The sequence below is a fragment of the Anomaloglossus baeobatrachus genome, chromosome 4 (assembly GCF_048569485.1).
Source record: "Anomaloglossus baeobatrachus isolate aAnoBae1 chromosome 4, aAnoBae1.hap1, whole genome shotgun sequence".
NCBI classification, from domain to species: domain Eukaryota; kingdom Metazoa; phylum Chordata; class Amphibia; order Anura; family Aromobatidae; genus Anomaloglossus; species Anomaloglossus baeobatrachus.
This window is the reverse complement of record NC_134356.1, coordinates 666,541,357-666,568,541: the sequence shown is the minus strand read 5'-3', so window position 1 is coordinate 666,568,541 and position 27,185 is coordinate 666,541,357. Positions and strand designations below refer to the sequence as shown.

Genomic DNA, 27,185 nt, shown 5'->3' with positions numbered 1-27,185 from the left:
GCAATGACCTCTAATCAGTGTGCGATGCGTGACACTATTTACATCCATCCCCCTTTTGAGCTAATCATGAGGTACCGATCGGACAGGCCCCAACCAATCCGATACTGCAGATGTATAATTGAAAGTAGAGGTCAACCCCCTTGTGCTTAATGAAGAAACTGTTCTTATGCTAATAAAGTTGTTGAAAGACTGCAGTGCAGCCAATCAACAAGCTTAAGGGCGGCGTCACACGCTACATCTAACGATATGTCGTCGGGGTCACAAAATTCGTGACGCACATCCGGCATCGTTAGAGATATCGTACTGTGTGACACCTCCGAATGACTGTTAACGAGCAAAAATACTCACCTTATCGTAGCTCGTTGACACGTCGCTCATTTTCATAATGTCGTCCTCCTTCTGTGCGCAGGTTGTTCGTCGTTCCTGAGGCAGCACACACGTGTGACACCCCGGGAACGATGAACACAGCTTACCTGCGTCCCACCGGCAATGAGGAAGGAAGGAGGTGGGCGGGATGTTACGTCCTGCTCATCTCCGCCCCTCCGCTTCTATTGGCCGGCGGCTATGTGACGTCGCTGTGACGCCGAATGTCCCTCCGCCTTCAGGAAGTGGATGTTCGCCGCCCACAGCGACGTCATTAGTGAGGTAAGTACGTGTGACGGGGGTTAACTACATTGTGCGCCACGGGCAATGAATTGCCCGTGACGCACAACCGATGGGGGCGGGTGCGATCACTCATGCGAACGCACGATATATCGGAGCGTGTGACGGGGCCTTTATTGCATGTGAAAGTTGCCTGTACACTGCTGTGAACAATAAAGCAAAAAAAAAATTAAAATGACATAAGCTCCAGCCTATTTTTGATAACTAGTGCAGATAAAGCAGATAACTGCCGCCTGCAACCCTCAGCTGTCAGCTTTACCTTAGCTGGTTATCAAAAATAGGGAGGAACCCATGCTATTTTTTAAATTATTTAAATAAATATTAAAAAATGGCATGGGGTCCCCCCTATTTTGGATAACCAGGCAAGGTAAAGCAGACAGCTGGAGGCTGGTATTATCAGGCTGGTAAGTTTAGTAATTTTTGTTGGCTCTTCCCAGCCTAAAAATAGCAGCCCGCAGCCACCCCAGAAGTGGCACATTAATTAAAAACGCCAAATCTGGCTCTTTGACCTATGTGTAACCACAAAATAGAGTACCAATTCCTGCTTATATTATAAAAATAGTCTTTATTAATACAATGTCCTTTTAAAAATACATAACAATATGAAGACTGTATGCCTAAATTACAATACACATATTTTAGTAGAGATGGAAAGCATAAGTTATCATATGTAGTCTTAGATAAACATAAATGTATTACCACCAGTTCCATAGGAGAAAAAAATAGATGTAGACAGCTTTTATTTTAAAAATAACTTACCTATTTGAAGTGTGACACTGATAACAAAATGTAGCAGAGCTGAGGTGGTCAGATATAGCAGAGCTGAGATAGACAGATGTAGCAGAGCTGAGACGGTCAGATATAGCAGAGCATGCACAGTTAGACGCTACATCTGTCTGTCTTCTTCACTCAGATGTAGCAAAGCAGAGAAGATTAGATGTAGCAGAGCAGAGACAGACAGTTGTTATATCTGTCTCTGCTCTGCCCATTTGACCTTCTCACTCAGATGTAGCAGAGCTGAGACGGTCAGACATAGCAGAGCACAGACGGTCAGAGACTATACATCTGTCTCTGCTCTGCTAAAGCTGACTGTTTAACTTAGATGTTGCAGAGCTGAGATGTCATATGTAGCAGAGCAAAGACGGTGATAAACACTATATTTGTCTCATCTCTTCTACAGCTGACAATTTCACTCATGTAGCTGAGCTGAGACCGTCAGAGACTCTACATCTGTCTCTGCTCTGCTACATCTGACAGTCTCATTCAAATGTAGCAGGGATAAGATGGTCAGAGATGCTACATCTGTGTCTGTTCTGCTACATCTGACTATCTCACTCAGATGTAGCAAACCAGAGAAGATCAGATGTAGCAGAGCTGAGATGGTCAGACATACACAGCAGAGATGGTCAGAGACCATATATCTGTCTCTGCTTTGCTAAAGCTGTTTAATGTAGATGTCGCGGAGCTGAGATTGTCAGATGTAGCAGAGCAAAGACGGCGATAAACACTACATCTGTCTCATCTCTTCTACAGCTGACCATCTCACTCAGATGTAGCAAAGCAGAGAAGATCAAATGTAGCAGAACTGAGACGGTCAGACATACAGAGTAGAAATAGTCAGAGACCATATATCTGTCTCTGCTCTGCTAAAGCTGACTGTTTAACTTAGATGTTGCGGAGCTGAGATGGTCAGATGTAGCAGAGCAAAGACGGTGATAAACACTACATCTGTCTCATCTCTTCTACAGCTGACAATTTCACTCATGTAGCTGAGCTGAGACCGTCAGAGACATACATCTGTCTCTGCTCTGCTACATCTGACAGTCTCATTCAAATGTAGCAGGGATAAGATGGTCAGAGATGCAACATCTGTGTCTGTTCTGCTACATCTGACTATCTCACTCAGATGTAGCAAAGCAGAGATCAGATAAAGCAGAAGAGAGGCGGTCAGATGTTACAGCTGTCTCTGCTCTAATTCATTTGACCATCTCACTGAAATGTAGCAGAGCAGAGATGGTCAGAAACCGTACAAATGTCTCTGCTCTGCTACATCTGACTGTTTCACTTAGATGTTGCAGAGCTGAGAGTCAGATGCTGCAGAGCAAAGATGGTCAGAGAAACTACATGTCTCATCTCTTCTACATCTGTCTCATATGTAGTAGAGCTGAGGTGGTCAGAAATTATACATCTCTCTGCTCCTCTACATCTGACAGTCACACTCAGATGTAGCAGAGCTGCGATGGTCAGATATAGTAAACTAGAGACAGTCAGATGTAGCAGTGCAGAGACACTATATTTGATGTGGCATCACTGACCGCCTCTGCTTTGCTATATCTAAGCATCTCAGCTCTGCTACAACTGTGTGAGCAGGTCAGATGTAGCAGAGGAGAGACAGATATAGCATTTCTGACCATCAGCTTGGCTACATCTGAGTGAGATGGTCAGATGTAGCAGAGGAGAGACAGATATAGCATTTCTGACCATCAGCTTGGCTACATCTGAGTGAGATGGTCAGATGTAGCAGAGGAGAGACAGATATAGCATTTCTGACCATCAGCTTGGCTACATCTGAGTGAGACGGTCAGATATAGCAGAGGAGAGACAGATGTAGCATTTCTGACCATCAGCTTGGCTACATCTGAGTGAGATGGTCAGATGTAGCAGAGGAGAGACAGATGTAGCATTTCTGACCATCAGCTTGGCTACATCTGAGTGAGATGGTCAGATGTAGCAGAGCAGAGACAGATGTAGCATTTCTGACCATCAGCTTGGCTACATCTGAGTGAGATGGTCAGATGTAGCAGAGCAGAGACAGTCAGATGTAAGAGAAAGAGATAGAGAGTGATAGAGAGAACTAACCTGGGAGATCTTCAGTTCCAAAAGAGTCCAGTTGAGCGAGAAGTCCCTGCACTCGGCCTCAGTACCCCCAGCTTCAGAGCGGTGGCCCATGTCATTGAAACAAGCTCTTTCACTGTAACCCGAGCACCACACCATAGCTGGCATTGCTCATTACTTGATTGAGCACTCAAATACTCAAACACTCAAATACTCAATCGAGTAACATAATAATAATCTTTGTTTCTATAGCGCCAACATATTTCGCAGCGCTTTACAATTCCGGAGGATCATATACAAACAAGTAACAATTATAGAAAATACAATATTTAGAGGGAAAAAAAGACAACCCTGCTCATGAGAGCTTACAATCTACAATGAGATGGGGGGGGAGAGGCAAGGTACAAGTGCTTATTTACAATGACAATCCAGCCATCTCAAGGAAATGGAGGATAGATAATGGCTTCCTGGACCAGTTGGCCAGAACCTTGAGATGCATTTGGGTGCCATGAAGTTTGACGTGGGGTTATGTTCTGAGAAGGCGTGGAGGAACTATGTGAATTTAGTTCGGCTAGGTAGTGTGATAGGCCACCCTAAAAAGATGCGTTTTTAGGGTGAGTAAGTTATGATTCGTCCTAGCTTCTTGGGGTAGAGCGTTCCAGAGGATTGGTGCAGCTCGGAAGAAGTCTTGGATCTGGGAGTGGGAGGTTCAAATTAGTGTGAATGTTAGTCGAAAGTCAATTGCAGAGCGTAGAGAATGGGTGGGATGATAGACAGAGAGGAGGGTGGAGATGTAGGGGGGTGCCGCACTGTGGAGAGCTTTGTGGTGACAGAGAGGAGGGTGGAGACGCAGGGGGTGCCACACTGTGGAGAGCTTTGTGGTGATAGACTGAGAGCAGGGTGGAGATGTAGAGGGGTGCCGCACTGTGGAGAGCTTTGCGGTGATAGACAGAGAGGAGGGTGGAGATGTAGGGGGTTCCGCACTGTGGAGAGCTTTGTGGTGATAGACAGAGATGATGGTGGAGATGTAGGGGGTGCCGCACTGTGGAGAGCTTTGTGGTGATAGACAGAGAGGAGGGTGGAGATGTAGGGGGGTGTCGCACTGTGGAGAGCTTTGTGGTGATAGACAGAGATAAGGGTGGAGATGTAGAGGGGTGCCGCACTGTGGAGAGCTTTGTGGTGATAGACAGAGAGGAGGGTGGAGATGTAGGGGGGTGCCGCACTGTGGAGAGCTTTGTGGTGATAGACAGAGATAAGGGTGGAGATGTAGAGGGGTGCCGCACTGTGGAGAGCTTTGTGGTGATAGACAGAGAGGAGGGTGGAGATGTAGGGGGTGCCGCACTGTGGAGAGCTTTGTGGTGATAGACAGAGAGGTGGGTGGAGATGTAGGGGGTGCCGCACTGTGGAGAGCTTTGTGGTGATAGACAGAGATGATGGTGGAGATGTAGGGGGGTGCCGCACTGTGGAAAGCTTTGCGGTGATAGACAGAGAGGAGGGTGGAGATGTAGGGGGTTCCGCACTGTGGAGAGCTTTGTGGTGATAGACAGAGATAAGGGTGGAGATGTAGGGGGGTGCCGCACTGTGGAGAGCTTTGTGGTGATAGACAGAGAGGAGGGTGGAGATGTAGAGGGGTGCCGCACTGTGGAGAGCTTTGTGGGTGAGAAAAAGCAGTTTCAATTGGATCCTGTGATATATCGGTGGGCAGTGCAATGACTGGCACAGAACAGAAGCGTCTAATGGTTAGCCAGATAGGTGACCCTGGCTGCTGCATTAAGGATGGACTGTAGAGGAGAGAGTCTAATTAGGGGGAGACCAATTAATAGAGAGTTACAGTAGTCAAGGCGAGAGTAGATCAGGGCCACGGTGAGGGTTTTTGTCGTTTCCATTGTGAGAAAGGGGCGGATTCTAGAGATGTTCTTGAGGTGCAAGCGGCAGGTGCGGGCAAGAGCTTGTATATAGGAGGTGAAGGAGATCAGTGTCAAGTATAACACCCAGACAGCGGGCTTGCTGCCTAGGAGTTATTGTGGTGCCACACACAGAGAGGGAGATGTCAGGATTAGGGAGGTTAGAAGATGGAGGAAATAGAAGAAGTTCAGTTTTGGAAAGCTTAAGTTTCAGATAGAGAGCAGACATGATGTTGCAAACTGCGGACAGTCACTGGTGTTCTATAGTACAGTGGGGGTTAGTTCAGGGGATGAGGTGTATAGCTGTGTGTCATCAGCATAAAGATGGTGCTTGAAGCCAAATCTGCTGATGGTCTGTCCAATTGGGGCAGTGCAGAGGGAGAAAAGAAGAGGGCCAAGGACTGAACCTTGAGGGAACCCAACTGTGAGAGGAAGTGGAGAAGATGTGGAGCCAGCAAATGATACACTGAATGAGCGGCCAGAAAGATAGGAAGAGAACCAGGAGAGGGCGGTGTCCTTTAGGCCGATAGAATGGAGCATAGAGAGAAGGAGATGGTGGTCAACAGTGTCGAAGGCGGCAGAAAGGTCAAGAAGGATAAGCAGAGAGTGGTCACCGTTACGTTTTGCAGTAACTAGCCGTGCCCACCATGCTCGCTTATCACTATTACTCTTTTATTAGTTAACTTTTTTTAACTTTTATTTTCCTATTTGGGACTAAACAACATTCCATACTTGATTGCTAATACAATATACTGCAATACATTGGTACGGCAAAGTATTAGACCTGCCAGTGCAAAACCAGAGACAGGAACTAATGGGCGTACAAAGACGGCAGCCATTGCCCATTGGCCCATATAAGAAGACCAATAATATTACGAACCCATGGAATTGGGGGCCTTGAAATAAATTTTGCTTTACAGCCCAAGAGCTTGTGTGGCGCCCTGGACAAGCCAGGTCGTCACAGGTACTACAACAACACACCCCACACCCCGGTTAGGCACACCGAAGTCAAACAAAAATCCTTGTTGCCTCCCTCTAGGGGCTGATGTCCACACCAGGGGGTGGGCCAGGCGGTTGGCCCCGCCCACCGAGGAGTTCACAGTCCTGGAGGCGGGAAAAGGAGAGAGTTCAGTTGAGATGAGTTTGGAGTTGAGTTGAGGAGTAGTGAAGTGAAGTGGCAGTAGAGAAGACTGACCGTGTCCGGTTGCGTGGCCCGGCACATACAGCAAGGTTGGCAGACGGTAGTGACCGTCTGCAGGAGAGGCTAATTGGAGCGAACCGTAAGGACCGGGGACGGGCGGTGGCCCGACGGTACCGGATCGGGGAGAAAAGAGAAGCCAGCACCACTCGGCAGGGCTTACGGACCCCGACCAGGCTAGGAGTCGCCATAAAACTGGTCAAATCCGTTAGCGAAGGGAACCTCCGGGGTTTCCCAGCAGTCAAGACCCGATTGAAGGCAACAGCTCAAACCGTAAAGGGAAACACAGTCACCGCCAAGGCTACAGTTCCCAGGGCCAGAGCCTGCGGGCAAAAGGCGCTCCTTCAGCATCCATCCAAGCTGGGGAGCAGGTTACCAGTGGGAAGCAATCAGTACCACAAACAAACCAAAGGTGCAGGGAAAGACAGTCACCATCAACCTACCGGGAGCAGAAACCACCGCAGCCGTCAGTGGGCCCCGTCCATCCAGCCGTGTGTTTTACCAAGGACTTTGCATTCGTCATTGGCTGAGTGAGTACTACCGTGCCGTGCGGCACCGCGCTGCCCCCGTGACCCTGCACCTCGCCAGGCCCCGTAACCCGCCTGCCATCCATCCCTACCCCTCACCGGGCCCCGGGACAACCTACCCCCCTACCCACGGAGGGGAGAACCAACATCCAAGCTGCTCCCTATCATCGCTCCCAGGATCTCCGTCCAGAGCAGCAGTGGTGTCCCAACCTCACCACAAACCGTGGGTGGCGTCACGGACAATATCCCTAAACCAAACCACCCCCTTTCACTCACAGGCGAGGAGCGCCGCTCGAGTCCCCGGGATCCGGCCCACCGCTTGAGCCACTGAGCAGCAGCAGCAGAGCAGCCGGACCCGAGCAGTGGGTGAGCGCAGCGTCCCCTCCTCCGCCCGCGACACTTGCACTCCACTGTGGTTGTGTTTCTCACATTTAGACATGGCACCCATAGGTTACATCTGTGTTATCTGCCGTATACACATTAGCCTCCAATGCGCTGGTGTTTTATTTCCCATATTTTGTCTCGTTAATAGGCACAGATGTAAATGTTCTGAACAAACAGAGGAATTTTGTCAGCCATGTAAAGTGCCGGAAAGCATTAGATCTGAAAGAAGGGCAGGATTACCTGGTTTGGGGCGTAAGAACCGACCTGTGGGACCAGCCATCCGGGTGAGTGATGAGTCCAGTATAATATAATCATGGTTATTACGGCTTATTAATTATATAACATAAGGGCTTATTCACATTATTGTATAATTGACGCCTAATTCTGCTGACATATACAATTATAAAGCCATGATTCAGAGGACATGAAGTGTCTACGAATCGGTCACACCCAGTAACACATTGCAGGACACCACACACTGCTGTATACTGCCCGTAAGGGAAAAGGCTTCTAGGTAGCACTTCTGCTATAGCATGCAAAATACATGCAGAAGGTAATAATACTCCAGAGCTGCATTCACTATTCTGCTGGTGCAGTCACTGTGTACATACATTACATTACTGATCCTGAGTTACCTCCTGTATTATACTCCAGAGCTGCACTCACTATTCTGCTGGTGCAGTCACTGTGTACATACATTACATTACTAATCCTGCATTATACTCCAGAGCTGCACTCACTATTCTGCTGGTGGAGTCACTGTGTACATACATTACATTACTGATCCTGCATTATACTCCAGAGGTGCACTCACTATTCTGCTGGTGCAGTCACTGTGTACATACATTACATTACTGATCCTGCATTATACTCCAGAGCTGCACTCACTATTCTGCTGGTGGAGTCACTGTGTACATACATTACATTACTGATCCTGTATTATACTCCAGAGGTGCACTCACTATTCTCCTGGTGCAGTCACTGTATACATACATTAGATTACTAATCCTGCATTATACTCCAGAGCTGCACTCACTATTCTGCTGGTGCAGTCACTGTGTACATACATTACATTACTGATCCTGCATTATACTCCAGAGCTGCACTCACTATTCTGCTGGTGCAGTCACTGTGTACATACATTACATTACTGATCCTGCATTATACTCCAGAGCTGTACTCACTATTCTGCTGGTGCAGTCACTGTGCACATACATTGCAATACATTTCTGTCGCTGATCCTACATTTAGGTGTGTAGTTGGGCTCCTGTAATAGAACTATTGAGTTATATTTTCCTAGATCATGTTAGTACAGCACCTGATATAAAGGAATTTTTATGCCAACACTTAACAATTTGGGGTAGTTATGAGATTTCGGCTCTGAGGCCTGCAGAATTGTGAATGTAACTATAGACTCCCCACAGTCAGGACGTCCCCTGGTTGGAGTGTTATAGTCTTCCCGTGATGTGTAGTGTACATTGTACTGTGGATATAATCCTAGTTGCTTATTGTTATATTTCCTCTTTTTAGTTATTCCTACATTATCGGAAAAGATACGTGGATTGAATGGTGGCCGAATGAACGGGAATGCCAAAATGTACAAAACCTAGACCACTGTAACGATTTCGAGGAACTTTCTGAAGCTCTGGAAATTAATGGATGTGCTTCATAATAACACACAGCCTCTAAACCTTTCCCGTCACACTGGTCCCTCTTTAACTCTAGTTGTCATTTGATATTTTATATGTCAATAAAGCTTTTATTTCCCATTCATTAAATTCATCTTATTGAGTAATATCCAGTATCTTCAATATACACTTTTTGCTCAAATGTTTGAAAGTCACAGAGCTTCTAACTGATATACCTATCTCTTTGTAGTGCCGGCATCCCTGAAGGGAAGCCAATTTACTCACCACCACCACCCTGGCTGGGTCACGTCCTTTCCTAAACACTCCTGCTGATCTGTGGCGCCCTGGCCTAGCCAGGTCGTCACAGATAACACACAAACACCCCCACCCCCATTAGACAGTGACACCAGCCAAACACAAAACCCTTGTTGCCTCCCTCCAGGGTCTGATGTCCACACCAGGTGGGGCGCAGCTAAGCAGTTGGCTCCACCTACCGAGGAGTTCACAGTCCTGGAGGCGGGAAAAGTGGGAGTTCAGTTCAGGAGGTTGAAGTGAGAGGAGTAAACACTTGGGTGTCTGGGTTTGTGGCCCAGGCACTGACAGCAAGGTTGGCAGACGGTGGTGGCCGTCTGCAGGAGTGGTGAAGCAACGCAGAACCGTAGGACCGGGGTCGGGCGTTGGCCCGCCGGTACCGACCGGGGAGCGAAGTGAAGCCAGCACACACAGGCAGGGCCATCGGACCCCGACCAGGCTTGGAGCCGCCGACAATAGTCAAATCCAAGTGTGACAGGAACCCCAGGGGTTTCCTAACAGCCAAAGACCCGATTGAAGGCAACCGCCCACACCGTGAGGCTATACAGCTACCGCCTAAGGCTAGAGACCCAAGGGCCAGCGCCTGCGGGCAAAGGGGGCTCCTCCGGCATCCATACGCCGGGGAGCGGACTACCGTTGGGGATCGATAGTAGTCAACTAAGTACATCAAGGTGCAGGGAAAGACAGCCGCCATCACCTGTCTGGGGAGAGACACTGCAGCCGGCTGCGGGACCCGTCCATCCAGCCGTTTGGTTTACCGAGGACTTTGTGCATCTCTTGCTGATGGAGTACACTCGTGCCATCCGGCACCGCGCCGCGCTGTCCCTGCAACCCTGCACCTCACCAACCCTGCCTCCCCGACACATCACCGGGCCCCGGGACCACTGACCCATACCCACGGAGGGGGAAAACAACATCCCAGCTGCTCCCTACCATCGCTCCCGGGATCCCCGTCACCAGCAGCGGTGGTGCTCATCTTCACCACGACCCGTGGGTGGCGTCACGGACTAAATCCCCCAAACCAACCACCCCTTTCACTCACGGGCGAGGGGCGCCGCTCGAGTCCCCGGATCCGGCCCACCGCTCGAGCCACCGAGCAGCAGTCGCAGCAGCGCCGGACCCGATCGTTAGCGAGCGCGCGGCGTCGGCGTCCTCCCCACCCGCGACAATCTACATGTGCTGCTGTCTCCTTCCCCTCCTGCAGCCGCTGCACACAGCCCAGGTCTCCCGGGAGTGTGCTTAGAGCGCTCGCGCATGCACCGACCCCCTCTTAAAGGACCAGTGCACTATTTCCAGGAAATGCCTTTCAGCCATAGGCTATATACTTAAGGCACCCTCCCATTAGGAGAGGTGCCTGTGCAATGCTCCTAGTTAGTCAGTATACCAGTCTTTTGCTAACTGGTTGTCAGGTTCCTGTGCTCCTGTCCCATTCCCCCTGTGTCCCGTCACCTGTGCTTGCTTTCCCATACTTGTCTGTCCCTGCCATACCCACAATTCCTGTCTATACCAGCCTGCTTCAGTCACTCCACCTGTACCTGTCTATTCTTGAGTCCACCTCCTGCCCTGGGGGTCAGCTGAGACAGTCCGGTGTACTGATCTGAGAACGGTAACTGGCATCCGCCTCGCGGTAGGCATTTAGTTAAGCCCCTCCCACTCATGGGTAAGCCTGGGTTTCCCTTGTAGTCCAGTAGGTCCACTAATCCCTACTTGCTGCTGTGCCGCCCCCGTGCCAGCAGCCAGCGCTACTCGGATCCGGGCCTACGGTACGGCTCGAGGGGTTCTCCGGACACTCCGAATAAAAGGGGGAAGTATTTGTACGGGATTGATTGTAGAATGTCTGTGATGCCACCCACGGTGTGTGGTGAGGTAGGACACAACCGCTGCTGTTATGGTGCACCCGGGGGAGATGTAATGGCAGCCGGATGTTAACCCCTCCGTGGGTAGGGATGGTTGCCACGGGGCCCAGTGTCTCTGTGCAGGGTATTGCGACGGCAGGGGATGGTCGGGTCCCGCAGCCGGCTGCCTTTGTCCCTTGTGAAGCTGATGGTGGCCCCTTTCCCTTGCACCTCTTGTTCTGTTTTCGGCTCCCCTGCCTAGACAGTGGTAGCCCGCTCCCCGGCGTTTAGCTGTCGGAAGAGCCCTCGGATACCCGGGCGCTGGCCCGTCGGGTGTTTGGCCCTTGGCGGTGGCACTCACTCGGTATCGGTAAGCTTTTGCCTTCTTTCGGGACTTGAATGAGAATGAACCCGTGAGGTCCAGACTGCAATCAGTTAATTTGCCTACACTCAGTGGCTTCTAAGCTAGGACGGGGTCTGAGTACCCGGTTTCTGGTGCTCCGGTAAACGGTTGACTCCCGGTTCAGGTTTGGCAGGCTCCAACTCTGACCCGGTCCTTACGATTCCGCCAGTCGTTGCACCGGTACTCCTGCAGGCGGCCACCACCATCTGCCTGCCTGACGTTTTGGGGTTCCCAGGCTCCAACCCAGGTCCCTGACAGCTCTGCTCCTCTACACCTCCTGTCACTTTCACTCCACAACTTAATCTTCATCTGTTTGTATTTCCTGCCTCAGGACTAGAGTTGAGCGCGGTTCATGGTTCGTGGTTCTCCAGTTCGCGGTTCGAGTGATTTTGGGGGCTGTTCTAGATCGAACTAGAACTCTAGCTTTTTGCTAAAGCTCGATAGTTCTAGATACGTTCGAGAACGGTTCTAGCAGCAAAAAGACAAGCTAATTACTAGCTGACTTTCCGCTGTAATAGTGTAAGTCACTCTGTGACTCACACTATTATGAAATTTCAGTGTATAGTGTGCGGGAACAGCGCATTCAGATCACTGCTGTTTGGATAATTTTTTTTTTTTTTTCCCTGGTCTTCCTTCCCTAAGTGCGCGCGTCTTGTGGGGCGGGCCAGCATGTCGGCCAATCCCAGAAACACACACAGCTAAGTGGACTTTTAGCCAGAGAAGCAATGGCATGTGTGATAGGATGTCCATGTCACATGTCCATGCATTATAAAAATGGACATTTTCCTCCAGCACGCCATTATCTGCCTTCTGCATCTGGGTGTCAGTCACCGCTGGTGTAGCTCCTGTCTCCGATACTGCTGTGTACGCTCTATACACAGCGCTATACAGAATAGGGATAGAAGTTTCTATTAGTCCTTGTAAGGGCTAATACCAGCAGGGTCAGAGTCATAGGTAACAGTCAGGTCCGTGAAAACAGATTTTAACAGGTACACAAGATGACAGCGTCTGTGTAGCTAAGGTCAGGGATTTCCTCGCTGCATTTCCCCATTAGGAGGGATAGAAAGGGAGGCTTCCTTTCCTCTACCCAGACCCACAACCCTGCCACTGTACCCTCCTGCCCTTTGCACACTCAAGCTCATTGTTACTAAGCCATTATACTAGCAAACACTGAGTAAACTTAGTGGCATCCTAAAAGTGGCTGTTGGACTTCCATTAGTGTCCCACTGGTGCAAATCTATGTGCATCACCTCTGCATTGCACACTCAAACTCATTGTTACTAAGCCAGTATACTAGCAAACTATGCTGCCAGTTTAAGGGCCGTAGTTGCATTGTCAGGGATAGTTATTGTTGTTTATTCTGCTGTTAATAAAGGTAGACCACCGCTGCAATCTACACCACCTCTCAATTTTTACTACCACATTTTAAGTGCACAATCTTGTCGCAATCAAAATGAGTGGCAAAATGACAGATGCTGGTGGAAAGGGGAAGAGGCATGTTGGAAAAGGAAAAAAAGGGTTTGTCCGTGGGGAAGGTGGCAAAGCTCCATTATCATCTGCTGAAGATAGACCATCTTCCAGCAAAAGTAAGATGTCTACTACTTACCGTGGACAATCCGATGTGCTCCCTTTTTTACGGACACGAACAACTGGAACAAAGGTAGATGATGGCCAAAAAAAGGAAAATGCTTGAATGGATCTCAAGTGGTCCAACAAGTGCCCTCTCCACCACCTCAACTACCGCATCCAAAAATCACCAGTCCTCTGAGTTGTCATCCCAATAAAACTTGCGTTCTCCCAGCTCTGAAGTCTCCATCCGCCCTGCACAGTATGGTGGAACTGAGATGGCTGAGTCTGCAGAGCTGTTCAGTCACACTATAGCCTGGGAATCAGAGGTCTGCTCCCAAGCTACAGTGAGTACAGACCAGGAAATGGTCTGCAGTGATGCCCAGAACCTTTGTGACTCGGATTCAGGCCGTGAGGACCAAGTTTCTGAGCATAATGTTGACCCTTTTTCACAAACTGTAACACCTGTTGTTATAGACAATGAGGAACATACTGATGACGATGAGACGCAGATACCAGATTGGGATGACAACTTAAATATTCGGTCAGGGCAAGAAGAGGCTCGGTCTGAGGGTGAGGGGAGTGCAAACACAACAATTGATGAGGAAGTTCTAGATCCCACCTACTGTCAACCCACAGTCAGGCCCTCGAGGAGGTCAACAGAGACGGTGGAGGAGGATGCAACTGACGACGAAGTTACCTTGCGCCTTCCTGGACAGAGTCGGAGTACTGGTAGCACGTCTACAACTGCATCCTCAGCCACCACTGTGCCTCTGAGCACTAGTCGGGGTGGATCAGCAGGTCGCATGCCCTCTAAGCCTTGCCTAGCCTGGTCCTTTTTAGACATAGCAAAAGATCGCCCAAATTATGTGATCTGTAAAATTTGTCGTGGGTCTGTTAGTAGAGGGCAAAACCTCAGCAGTTTGACAACTTCTTCCATGAATCGTCACATGAATAAATATCATATGTCCCAGTGGGAAGCTCACCGTGCTGCAATGCGGCCTAGCGGAGCGAACCATCCACCACCTGCCCCTTCCAGTGCATCCGCGCACTCTTCATCTTCTAGGACTGTGGGGACAGCTGTCACACCTGGTTTTCCACGCACAACTTCCACCACTGTAACCGCAACAGGCAGTTTGCTTGGTAGGTCGTCAGTTGGTTTGGAAGGGGAAACAAGTGTGTGTGTACAGCTCTCTCAGACATCGATAGCACCAACGTTGGATGAAGGCAACATCATGTCTCCGCCTGCACTTTACATACAAATCTGCATTTTTCCAGGGACACCCTACTCAACACCGTCTACACACAGCAGCCAGATCTCTGTCCCTCAGATGTGGACAAATAAAAGGCCATTTCCTGCGACCCATGACAAAGCTAAGAGGTTGACTTTATCCCTTTGTAAGCTCTTGGCTACCGAAATGCTGCCTTTCCGCCTGGTGGACACATAGGATTTTAGAGACCTTATGTCTGTCGCTGTGCCTCAGTACCAGATGCCCAGTCGCCACTACTTCTCTAAGAAAGGTGTGCCCGCGCTACACCAGCATGTCGCACACAACATCACCGCTTCCTTGAGAAACTCTGTGTGTCAACGGGTGCATTTCACCACCGATACTTGGACCAGTAAGCATGGACAGGGACGTTACATGTCGCTGACTGGGCACTGGGTAACTATGGTGATAGATGGAGAAGGGTCTGCTGCACAAGTCTTGCCGTCCCCACGACTTGTGTGTCAATCCTCTGTCTGTCCAAGTTCCGCCACTGCTTCTGCCTCCTCCACCTCATCTGGGTCCTCCACCTCCGCCCCAAGCCTGCCTGGTCAGGCCACCAGCGTTCTCACTGCGCAGAAGGAATCACGCACCCCTCATTACTATGCTGGCAGCAGAGCGCAACGGCATCAGGCGGTCTTTAGCTTGACATGTCTTGGAAATAGGAGTCACACAGCGGCTGAGTTATGGGCAGCTCTGGAGACTGAGTTTAATAAATGGTTGTCTCCACTCAACCTGCAGCCTGGTAAGGCCGTGTGTGACAATGCTGCAAACCTGGGTGCGGCCCTTCGCCTGGGCAAGGTGACACACGTGCCTTGTATGGCTCACGTGTTGAACCTTGTTGTCCAGCAATTTTTAACACACTATCCCGGCCTAGATGGCCTTCTGACCAGGGCACGAAAACTGTCTGCTCACTTCCGCCGTTCAACCACCGCTGCTGAGCGACTTGCATCGCTCCAGAAGTCTTTCGGCCTGCCGGTTCATCGCCTGAAATGCGATGTGGCGACACGCTGGAATTCGACTCTCCACATGTTACAGCGACTGTGGCAGCACCACCGAGCCCTGGTGCAATACGTCATGACGTATAGCCTGGGCCAACGAGATGCAGAGGTGGGGCAGATCACCCTGATGGAGTGGTCTCAGATCAAGGACCTATGCACCCTTCTGCACAGTTTCGACATGGCGACGAATATGTTTAGCGCTGACAATGCCATTATCAGCATGACAATTCCAGTCATTTACATGCTGGAGCACACGCTAAACACTATTCGGAGTCGGGGTGGGACAACAGGAAGGGGAGGAACTACAGGAGGATTCATATGCGCAAGACACAACAACATCACCAAGGTCCAGACGTTCATCATCACCAACGCGGCAGGCATGGGACCATGGGAAACAGGGATCAACAAGGGCGCATGGTAGCAGGCGAAATGTTGAGGAAGGTGCAGGAGAACATGAAGAAATGGAGGACGAACTGTCCATGGACATGGAAGACTCACCGGATGAGGGAGACCTTGGTCAAATTTCAGTTGAAAGAGGTTGGGGGGAGATGTCAGAGGAAGCACCTCTATGCCACAAACACAGTGTGGACTTAGTCCGCATGGCTGCGCAAGACACATGACTGCCTTCTTGCTGCACTACCTCCAACATGACCCTCGTATTGTCAAAATTAGAAGTGATGATGACTACTGGCTTGCCACACTATTAGATCCCCGGTACAAGTCCAAATTTTGTGACATAATTCCAGCCATAGAAAGGGACGCACGTATGCAGGAGTATCAGCAGAAGCTGTTACTCGATCTTAGCTCGGCTTTTCCACCAAACAACCGTGCAGGTGCAGGGAGTGAATCTCCCAGTTGTAACTTGACAAACATGTGACGGTCTCGTCATCTTCAACAGTCTACCCGTACCAGTAGCACCGTATCTGGTGCTGGTAACAGCAATTTTATTGAATCTTTTCATAATTTTTTTAGACCCTCCTTTCCAAGGCCACCAGAGACAACAAGTCTGACACATAGTCAACGGCTGGAGAGGATGATACAGGAGTATCTCCAAATGAACATCGATGACATGACTTTGCAAATGGAGCCTTGCTCATTTTGGGCTTCAAATCTTGAAAAATGGCCAGAGCTCTCCACTTACGCCTTGGAGATTTTGTCGTGTCCAGCTGCCAGCGTTGTCTCTGAACGTGTCTTCAGTGCTGCTGGGTGTGTGCTGACAGATAAGCGCACGCGTCTGTCCAGTGACAATGTGGACAGACTAACGTTCATCAAAATGAACAAGTCATGGATCCACAAGGAATTTACTACCCCTGTGTCATCCTGGGGAGGGTAAATGCTTGTGGATTTGGAATGTGCTTGATGCAAATCTACCTGTGAAGTGTACAACTGGGGCACAAGTGCTGCCACTGAAGGGGTGGGTGTCTGTGTGGCCCAATTTTTGGAAAAAAGGGAGACTCCGCTTGGAGTAACCCTTGCTTGCTGTGTTTTTAAAAGGAGCCAAGATGAACAAGTCATGGTTCAGCAAAGACTTTGTACCTACCCCGGTGTCATCTTGGGGACGGTTAAGTATGGCGTATTTTTGAATGTGCTTGATGCAAATCTAGCTGTGAAGTGTACAACTGGGGCACAAGTGCTGCCACTGAAGGGGTGGGTGTGTGTGTGGCCCAATTTTTGGAAAAAAGGGAGACTCCGCTTGGAGTCACCTTGCGGTGTTTTACATGATTTTAGAAGGGCGTGCCATGCCTATATCTGTGTCTCCTCCTCTTTTTCCTTGTCCAGCTCTTTTGTTTTCGCATGAGTATATGTCCTTGTCACTTTCCCATGTGTTTGTGTTGTGTTGTGAGTTGCTTGTCACCTTTTGGACACCTTTGAGGGTGTTTTCTAGGTGTTTTTATGTGTTTGTGATTGCCTCCCATTGTTTCCTATGCGGTTCGAGTTCGGTTTGTCGAACGTTCGACGAACGGAACTCGAACGAGACCTCCGTTCGGCGAACCAAACTCGAGCTGAACCGCGACCGGTTCGCTCATCTCTACTCAGGACAGTAGTCTCCTCCGTGAGCATGTCTTTCCGCCTGACTCCGCTCACCTGGTATGCCCTACTTGCCCTGAGGGAGGCATCAGGTCTCCCTTTCGGGTGATTGTTGTGCCCTCACAAGGGATGGGGTGTGTGTGTTTGGTGTTACCTGGGGGCCAGGGCATCACATTCCCCCTTAATTTAATGCAGACCGTCCGCAGGCTGCCCGACCAACTCCGGTTTATTTTCTTTTGAACTGTAAAAGCAAAAACGGAAATAACATTTACAAGTATAATAACATTTATACAAACTCAAGATTTCTGAAGGATCTTCCCGTAATGGGAGGCATTTTACTTAAATGTTGCATAACCTTTATTAACGGAACGGGTCCATGTCCTTCCGCCTTTCCCACCCATACAACCTAGCCTTGATGCTGCCCCTAAGAAACGGGCAGCACCCCTTTTCCCCAGTCCGGAAACAGGAACTCAGCTAGGACACCCATGCGGGAACGGGTACGGTGCGGCGCACCCGGCAGTTGCCCAAGGGCTCCCCGGAGGATGGTCACCGGTGCTTTGCGTTAGGGTCCTTCCTCCAATCTGCCTCTCCGGAGGCTAACGGAACGGGAAGGCATGACAAAAGGGGGCAGGATGGGACAATATTTACAAGCCCAAAAGTTTTTGGGTGGCAAGCAAGTCCACGTCCTTGTCCATGAGCAGTCACTCACGCAACAGGGGCAAAACGGGGGGTGTCAAACACAAGTCCCAACGGGGACGGTACTTTATAGCCTACGGGCTACCGGCAATCAGCTTTACTCCTCAGTGGGGAACTCCTCTTCTACCTCCACATCGGGGCTGTACGGTGGGGGCGGGGACTGCCTGCCGCTCCGGACATCCAGGGCAAACCAGACCCTCTCCTCTCGGTGCCAGGTGTAGCGCACCAAATCGCCAGGCAGGAGGTCACATTCCGGGTGCCCAAACAGGAGGTGTTCATTTACGTCCCGCCGGGAAAATAAGATCTCTACTTCTAGGGTGGGGTCATACTGGAACCCCCAGCCTTTGTCTCGGTTAAACCTTCGGACCTGGCCCTGGTGGGTCGGGCCTCGCACCCAGGATCCGGCCCTCTGGAGGCACTCCTTCCCTTCAATGGTACGGGCAAGGACCTCCTCTCTCCTCTTTTCTCGGGCCGCAATCTCCCGACTCAGCTGGCTTGGCTGCCGCTCCCAATACGGGGTGCTTGCATGCCCGGGGTCTGCCATCAGTGGGGGTCTGGCCCAGCCGGCGCTCCGCGGTGTCGACCACGATCAGCACTCTCTGGGAGGAGCCCCACTGTGTCGCGGCCGGCTCTGCTGCCTTGCAGCTGCCTCCCAGCGGAACTTCAGCCAAGTCCCGCGACCCTGGAGCGGCCTGCTTTGCCTTCTGGGCCTTCCTGGCCGGGCAGACTGCTGGGGCCGGTATACTTTTGGGCGCGGTCAGTCTCTGGACAGCCGATGCCGCTTCGGGATCAGGTGCTGGCCGGATACGGGTCTCTTCGGGCAGCGGGCACAGCGCGGATGGATTCCACAGCAGGTCCGGGACGGCCTCCCCAATCAGCTATCCTTAAGCGCTCGGGACGGACTCCGCCACCGGTGTCGGGGGTGGGGATACGGGTGGAGGAGCAGCGACAACCACTGCAGGCAATGGAGGAGGCACTATGGTGGGCAGCAGCAGACCAAGCCCCTCAGACACGATGGCCGACCCCTCAAGGGCACAGGGACGGGGGTCGCCTTCCCACCCTGCCAACATCGTCATCCTCTCATGCTCCCGCACGGCAGCGACTATCTCCCCCATCTCTGCCGCCCAGTGCTCCACTAGGAAGCTTACCTGGTGCTGGAGGCAGCGGCACATCTCCTCGGTCCGGGCCTTCACCCACGCCGCGGTTCCTGGCGCGGGCTCCGGGATCTCGGGACTCTGGATGGGAGTTCCCATGCTGCTGCTGCGCTGTCGGGATCCAGTAAAGAGAACGGATGCAGGGTCCTGGAGTCCATGCCCTTTTATTTTCTTGGTCACATCAGGCGGCCTCTTCATCCGCCTCCCCCTTAGTTTTCTCTTCGCACTTCTCCTTCCGGGGGCAGGGTTTCACTTTTCACGCCTTCACTGCTCGGGGAAGACGACTCGAGCGGGAAACTTTCGCACTAAGATGGCAGATCTTCAACTTTTTCGGCAGGACGCCGCAGACGGATACTTCTAAGGCGCATTTCCACAGGTAAGTGGACTGTCTGAATCCTGTTTGTGACGCCAGAAGAGCAGATGTGTACCGCCCTGGGGGCTCGGCTGCAGCCGCCGTGCCGTTCGGATCCGGGCTCAGGTATGCGTCGGTGGCTCGAGCGCCTCCCGGACCGGGGGCCACATCACTCTGTTAGAGCGGGAGGTGGTGGGACTGTGGAGCGGGGTGAGTCATGACGCCAGCCACGGGTCGTGGTGATAGCAGGCACCACCGCTGCGGAGGATGGCGGGGGCTCCCGGGGGACGGTGTTGTGGCACAACCTTGGTGTTAACCCCTCCGTGGGCAGGGGCGGTGTGTCCCGGGGCCCGGTGGTGGGACAGGCAATGTTGGGTGTCGTGGTGCAAGGTGCCGCGCTGTGGTGCGGTGCCGTGCCCGGGTGGCACTTATGTACTCACGATTAATTTGCACTCAGAGTCACTGGTAAACCAAAGTTCGGGGATGGTCGGGTCCCGCAGCCGGCTGCCTGTGTCCCTTGTGAGGCTGATGGAGGTCCCTTTCCCTTGCACCTCTTGTTCTGTTTTCGGCTCCCATGCCTAGACAGTGGTAGCCCGCTCCCCGGCGTTTAGCTGCCAGAAGAGCCCTCGGATGATGGGGGCCAGGGCGTCACAATTAGAGTCATATTTAATATTTTGCGTGACTTCCATGTGCATGAAAGACTCCATCCATGTGGTTCAACAATGAATCATACAATTTATTGATGAAGTCATCAGGTATAGCAAAGAATGCAGTCTTAAATGCCTCCTAGAGTTCAACTAGATTCTTTGGTTTTGTCTTCCAAGCTTCCTCTTTCATCCTACCCCAAACATGCTGAATCATGTTCATGTCTGGTGACTGGGCTGGCCAGTCCTTGAGCACCTTGATCTTTTTTCGCAGGAGGAACTTTGTTGTAGAGATGGATGTATGAGATGGAGCACCATCCTGCTGCAGAATTTGACCCCTTTTATGATTGGGAATGTAAAAGGTAGCTAATACTTCTTAATATTTTAGGCTATTGATATTGCCTTCCACCTTGCAAATATTTCGCACACCCCCATACTGAATGTACCCCAGACCATGATCTTTCCACCACCAAACGTAACTGTTTTCTGGATCCATACAACTCCAGTAGATCTCCTGCAGTATTTGCGGCAGCTGTGGTGTGATTCTTCAGAGAAATCCACGTTCTGCCTTTTTTCCAGCGTTCATCTGTTTAGCAGGCTGTGGGACTTGGCAAATGCCACACGGTTTTTTAATTGCCTTTTGTTTAGTGCTGGCTTCTGGGCACTGATTCGACCATAGAGGCCATTTCGAGACAGAATTCTACAAACTGTTCTAGTTGACTCAGTGACTTAAGGTGACCAGGCCTTTTGGAGCTCTGCTGCAGTGGAAGAGTGGCTTTGGATTTTCTAACCAACAAACGTTCCTCCTGAGCAGTTGTCTTGCGGGGTCTGCTGGACCTGGGCTTGTCAAAAACATCTCTAGTCTCTTCAAATCTTTTTTTAATTCTTTGTACTTGACGCTGAGACACATTAAAGGTGCCCAGCAGCTTACGGATAAAATGCAAGATGGCGGGGATAGGTTGAGTGAGAGTAGCCCCAAAATACAGTAACCGCAGAACCATCAAAAGTAAGGCCATGTCTGTCGTGGTGTGGAAAGAATAAACTGTTCAAGTTTTGGTTTGCCAAGAGTGCTCTAGAGTCATGTGTTTGTCTACTGCATCTACAATGGGGACTGGCTGCAGGTTGATGGATACCAACTCTAAGAAAATAGTAAGTGTTGGATGCCCCGCCTGAAGCCATACACAAATTGACTCTGCCTGGCAAGGCAATACGGAGCCTCCAGAGCCCGGCATCCGTACCATCCATCACTTACTCTTTGTGGATGCAGAAAAGGCCTTCGACTGGGTCAACTGGAGCTTTATATTAGACTCCTTGCACCTACTAGAACATCTGAACTGTTTCCCGTGCTGTCCTAATATATTAAAATATGGATCACATGCTTTCTAACTTTCTTATAATTAGAACAGAGATTTTTATGAATTAAAACAAATTGAAATAATAGAATATGATGTAAGCTGTAATATCAGATCTAGAAGTTCTAAACTATGTTGTGTTGTTGTTTGTTAACATTAAATACGTTTTTTACAATGTGTTCTGTATTATACACTAAATCAATTCTCTCTCTCTCTCTCTCTCTCTCTCTCTCTCTCTCTCTATATATATATATATATATATATATATATATACTGTATATACTGTATTTTGAAAATCTTTCATAAAAACAGATTAAACTTAAAAGACAGTGGGCAAGCAGTTGGCAGATGTGTGGTTGACGTGGATGTGCTGTGGCAGCGCAAGTGGCAGAAGCCACAAGGTGGAGAATTAAGACAAGACAGGATTAGAGATGTTCGGCAGTAAAGGGCCATCAATGGAACTCCTGGAGACAGCAGTAGGTCAGTACAGTATGGTCTAGCATTATAAAACACAGCCTTAAAGGTACTTTGCACGTTGCGACATCACTACTGCGATATCGTCCGGGTCAAATCGAAAGTGACGCACATCCGGCGCCAGTAACTATGTCGCAACATGTAAAGCCTAGATGCGCCGATTTACGATCTCAAAAGCGTCGTAAATCGGCGATCTGTGTAGCGTCGGTCATTTCCATAATTTCGGAAAGACCGATGTTACGATGTTGTTCCTTGTTCCTGCGGTAGCACACATCGCTGTGTATGAAGCCGCAGGAGCGAGGAACATCTCCTTTCCTGTGTCCCGCCGGCTATGCGGCAGGAAGGAGGTGGGCGGGATGTTTACGTCCCGCTCATCTCCGCCCCTCCGCTTCTATTGGCCGCCTGCCGTGTGACGTCGCAATGACGCCGCACGACTCGCCCCCTTAGGAAGGAGGCGGTTTGCCGGCCAGAGCGATGTCGCAGGGCAGGTAAGTGCGTGTGAAGCTGCCATAGCGATAATGTTCGCTACGGCAGCTATCACCAGATATCGCATGTGCGATGTGGGCGGGTGCTATCGTGCTCGGCATCGCTAGCATCGGCTAACGATGTTGCAGCGTGCAAAGTACCGCTTAGTATAGTATGAATGACATGATGGACATCGAGTAAATGTCCAACTGCGCATGAACCATCGGCACTTGTGGCCGCATATGAGTGTAGAAGACAAAAAGCAGACAGTAACCAAAGTAGATGGTATAGTTGACTTTATCATCGGCATTAGCCGTACTTGAATGAAATTCTCCACTGATCCATTTTGACAAATGTAAGGTTTTCCAAATTTACGGCGGATAACCTCATCTATTTGGGTGTGACAACACCACAGGCCTCTCATGTGCAGTTTTTCTGACATTACATTGGAATCTAGACTTAACAATACACCTATAGTTTTTGCCACAGCTCAAATCTGGAGGCCTAGAGGTTCATGGGATTATGTCTCAGAGTATCTTCCTTAGAATCCGCAAAATATTGGTACAATTTAACTTTTAGCTGTTTAGCTGGGGCGTTTGTTTACTGAAATTAATAGGAATGGTGGAATAGCAATTAATATATCATTTTCATCCTGTCACAGATGCTGTAGTTGATGCCTTTGATTTTTGTTGTTCCTAACACTTTAACAGATGCGGAGTATTGGGTTTGTGGAGATTAGAGAGAAGTCTGCTGGTCAGCTCTGATCTTGGTATCAGCTCTGCAAACCAGATAATGAAGCTTTTCTGAGTAATAAGTCACTTTGGGTTATTTTTCAGAAACAGTGAAAAATAACCCCTTTTTTTCTTAATGGTAACAATAAGCATGTCATCCAACAAACATTCCAGCACACAGCTTGCTATGCTGTCCAGCATGACCAAGGGTCTCGTTGGTTAATTTTCACCACCACACAATGACAGTTGGTTCTCATAGCCATCATCGTCATAATTGTTGTCATTTCTGATTGTCAGCCTCGACCTTTGCCTGTGCCAACACTATGTTTCTCTACACATCTACCTTCTGCTGCTCTTCTTTCTCCATCTCTAAATCCTGCTGCATGTAACATGGACCATCTGAGTCCCCGACAGATACAAGGTGGCGATGAACATGTGTGACTATTCTCTCTTACATTATGGTGAGTATTTTTTTTAAGTCTAACAAAAAATATGAGGGGGTTGACAGTTGCTTCTAGACTTGTCCCCACTGACAAATTTGTTCTTCACTGTAAAGCACTTCGACTTCACAAATGAGGCGACACACTGGCAGACTGTTCTGTTTTGCCACTTAAGTATGGTTGAACAATTGACACTTTCCTGGCAATAGCCACCACACTCCTCAAGTGGGTGTATTTCTGAAAAAAAAAGTGCTGGACTATCAAATTCAGGACATGGGCTATGCAAGGAGCATAGATTACACTCCCTGACAAAAATTCTGTCGCTTATCCATGTTATGTAAATAAAGGTTTATAACCTGACTTTAATTTCATCCATTGGTTTTATAAATTACTCTTTTGAAAGCTGAAACCCTCCCAATTTTGGTTTAGGTTATCCAAAGATGAAATATTGATCATTTAATAGACACAGAAAGGTCAGATTTTGTCAAGACAAAAGTTTTGTCGCCTTGTAATATAATGCACCCAATCCTAGTTTACATCCTCACCTGTGCTCACTAAATGATCGGTTAATTAGTGAGTGTGTATAAAAAGAAACCCAGCACCCCAGATCTTCATTTGAACTGCAACTTGACCTCTGACAACATGCCACAATTCAACCCTGCGACCAAAGCCTTGATTATCAAGAGGCTAAAGTCCAGATCCACTGCAGAGGTGGCTGACACATTATTGAGTCTCAGCATCAAGTACAAAGAATTAAAAAAAGATTTGAAGGGACTGGAGATGTTTTTGACAAGCCAGGTCCGGCAGACCCCGCAAGACAACTGCTCAGGAGGAACGTTTGTTGTTTCGAAAATCCAAAGCCAGCCCCTCTTCCACTGCAGCAGAGCTCCAAAAGGCCTGGTCACCTCAAGTCCCTGTGTCAACTAGAACAGTTTGTAGAATTCTGTCTCGAAATGGCCTCCATGGTCGAATCAGTGCCCAGAAGCCAGCACTAAACAAAAGGCAATTAAAAAACCGTGTGGCATTTACCAAGTCCCACACCCTGCTAAACAGATGGATGCTGGAAATGTGGCAGAAGGTGGATTTCTCTGATGAATCTTCAGTTGAATTACACCACAGCCGCCGTAAATACTGCAGGAGACCTACTGGAGCCCGTATGGATCCAAAATACACCCAGAAAACAGTTACGTTTGGTGGTGGAAAGATCATGGTCTGGGGTTACATTCAGTATGGGGGTGTGTGAAACATTTGCAAGGTGGAAGGCAATATCAATAGCCTAAAATATTAAGAAGTATTAGGTACCTCTTACATTCCCAATCATAAAAGGGGTCAAATTCTGCAGCAGGATGGTGCTCCATCTTATACATCCATCTCTACAACAAAGTTCTTCCTGGCAAAAAAGATCAAGGTGCTCAAGGACTGGCCAGCCCAGTCAACAGACATCATTTAGCATGTTTGGGGTAGGATGAAAGAGGAAGCTTGGAAGACAAAACCAAAGAATCTAGATGAACTCTGGGAGGCATGTAAGACTGTATTCTTTGCAATTCCTGATTACTTCATCAATAAATTGTATGAATCATTGTTAAACCGCATGGATGCAGTCTTTCAAGCTCATGGAAGTTACACAAAATATTAAATATGGCTCTAATAGCACCACAACTTCATTCACCAATGTTATGCAACATATCTTTGTATTAGAAGTTAATTATTTGTTTGAATTTCACATTACTTTCTGTGGGTGACAAAACTTCTGTCTTGCCAAAATCTGACCTTTCTGTGTTCATTAAATGATCAATATTTCACCTTTGCAGCAACTTTATTTTCATAAGCTAAACCAAATTTGGGAGAGTTTCAGCTTTCAAGAGAGTAATTTATAAAACCAATGGTTATTTACATAACATGGATAAGCAACAGAACTTCTGCAAGGAGTGTACACCTCCAACACACCACCTATTCCCCTTTCCCCTACAACTGCGGAATTTTAAGTAGGCAATTTAAATTGCCAAGAACGTTTTTGCAAGTTGCCTAAAAACCTTACAGCAGGCCACTGCTAACTAGCAATACTTATAAATGTGTTTGCATAATTTTAATCAGGCAATTAAAATTGACAAGAACATCTTTTTAGATACTTCCCAGCAACATTTCAGGCCAGTAACTGCAAACTAGCAATACCTATAAATGTGTTTGCTTACTTTTGAGCAGGCAGTAATACATAGCAATACCTATTTAGATGCTTCACTGGCAACTCTTTAGCAGGCACTATAACTATCAATTCCTATTTCTGTTATGAAGTGTGCTGATTTGTGGCACACACCTTTCCCTACACTGCATGTCCTTGTTATAAATTATCGCTCTACTATGTATCTCAACTACCTAGAATTAAACCCGTAGCTAAGCTCAGTGTCTTGAAGCATTGATGGCAGCAAAATCCCTAATGTTTCACATTCACAAAATGGCACCAACACCACATGTCTGCAGTTTATATGCAGAGGGACATGTGACTTAGGCTGCTTTCACACATCCGGTTTTTGCAGTGTGGCTCAAACCGGCTCAAAAACCTATGCAACGGATGCGGCGAAAAAACGGATCTGTTGCATAAGTTTTTCCATGCGGCCCATCCGTTTTTTGATGGATGCGGCTTGATACTGAGCATGTGCAGTGCAAAAAAACGCATCCGGCGGCCGGAAGCGTTTTTTGCCGCAGGACGCCGCATCCGGCGTCCATAGGCCTGCATTGTAAATCGCGCCGGATCCGGCGCAATGCGGTTTTTAACTGCACCAATAAACGTGCCAGGCAACGTTCCATCCGGCCGCCGCATGGGCTAAATATGCCGCATCCGGCAAAAAACGGACGCAACACAAGGCCATGCGGCACAATACGGCGCTAATGCAAGTCTATGCGAGAAAAAACGCAATTGGCGGCAAAAAAAAACGGTTACGTTTTTTCTGCAGAGCGCCGTATTGTGCCGCTCAGCAAAAAAACGGATGTGTGAAAGCAGCCTTAGGCAGCCAATCACAGAAACCATTGTATCTGAACCTTGTGGCTGTTGGCTGTGCCGTGATTGGCTACAGAAATATCTGTAAGACAGCCAAAATGTTCTTGGCATTGTCATTCACATGAATGCCCAGCTAAAGTTCACATGGCGCCAATATGACAGTTGCTGCTTGATGCACAGCAGCGACTCTTCTATCATATGACTTTTTCCTCTACATGTTCAAACTGTAAAGGGGGCTTTACACGGTAGCGATATCGCTAGCAATTTCTAGCGATAGCGACCGTGTAAGTACCCGCCCCCGTCGCGCATGCGATTGTTTGTGATCGCTGCCGT

At 49.1% G+C, this 27,185-nt stretch overlaps 1 protein-coding gene across 1 annotated transcript in view; it reads left to right on the top strand.

Annotated features, from left to right (window-relative positions):
* LOC142304351 (A.superbus venom factor 1-like) overlaps positions 1 to 9,306 on the top strand; it is a 137,439-nt gene extending 128,133 nt beyond the window's left edge. The window contains exons 40-41 of the mRNA XM_075346656.1: positions 7,660 to 7,795; positions 9,042 to 9,306. Coding sequence (XP_075202771.1) covers positions 7,660 to 7,795; positions 9,042 to 9,183 — 278 coding nt within the window. The 3' untranslated portion in view covers positions 9,184 to 9,306. The remainder of the gene's footprint in view (positions 1 to 7,659; positions 7,796 to 9,041) is intronic.
* The last annotated feature ends 17,879 nt before the right edge of the window (positions 9,307 to 27,185 follow it).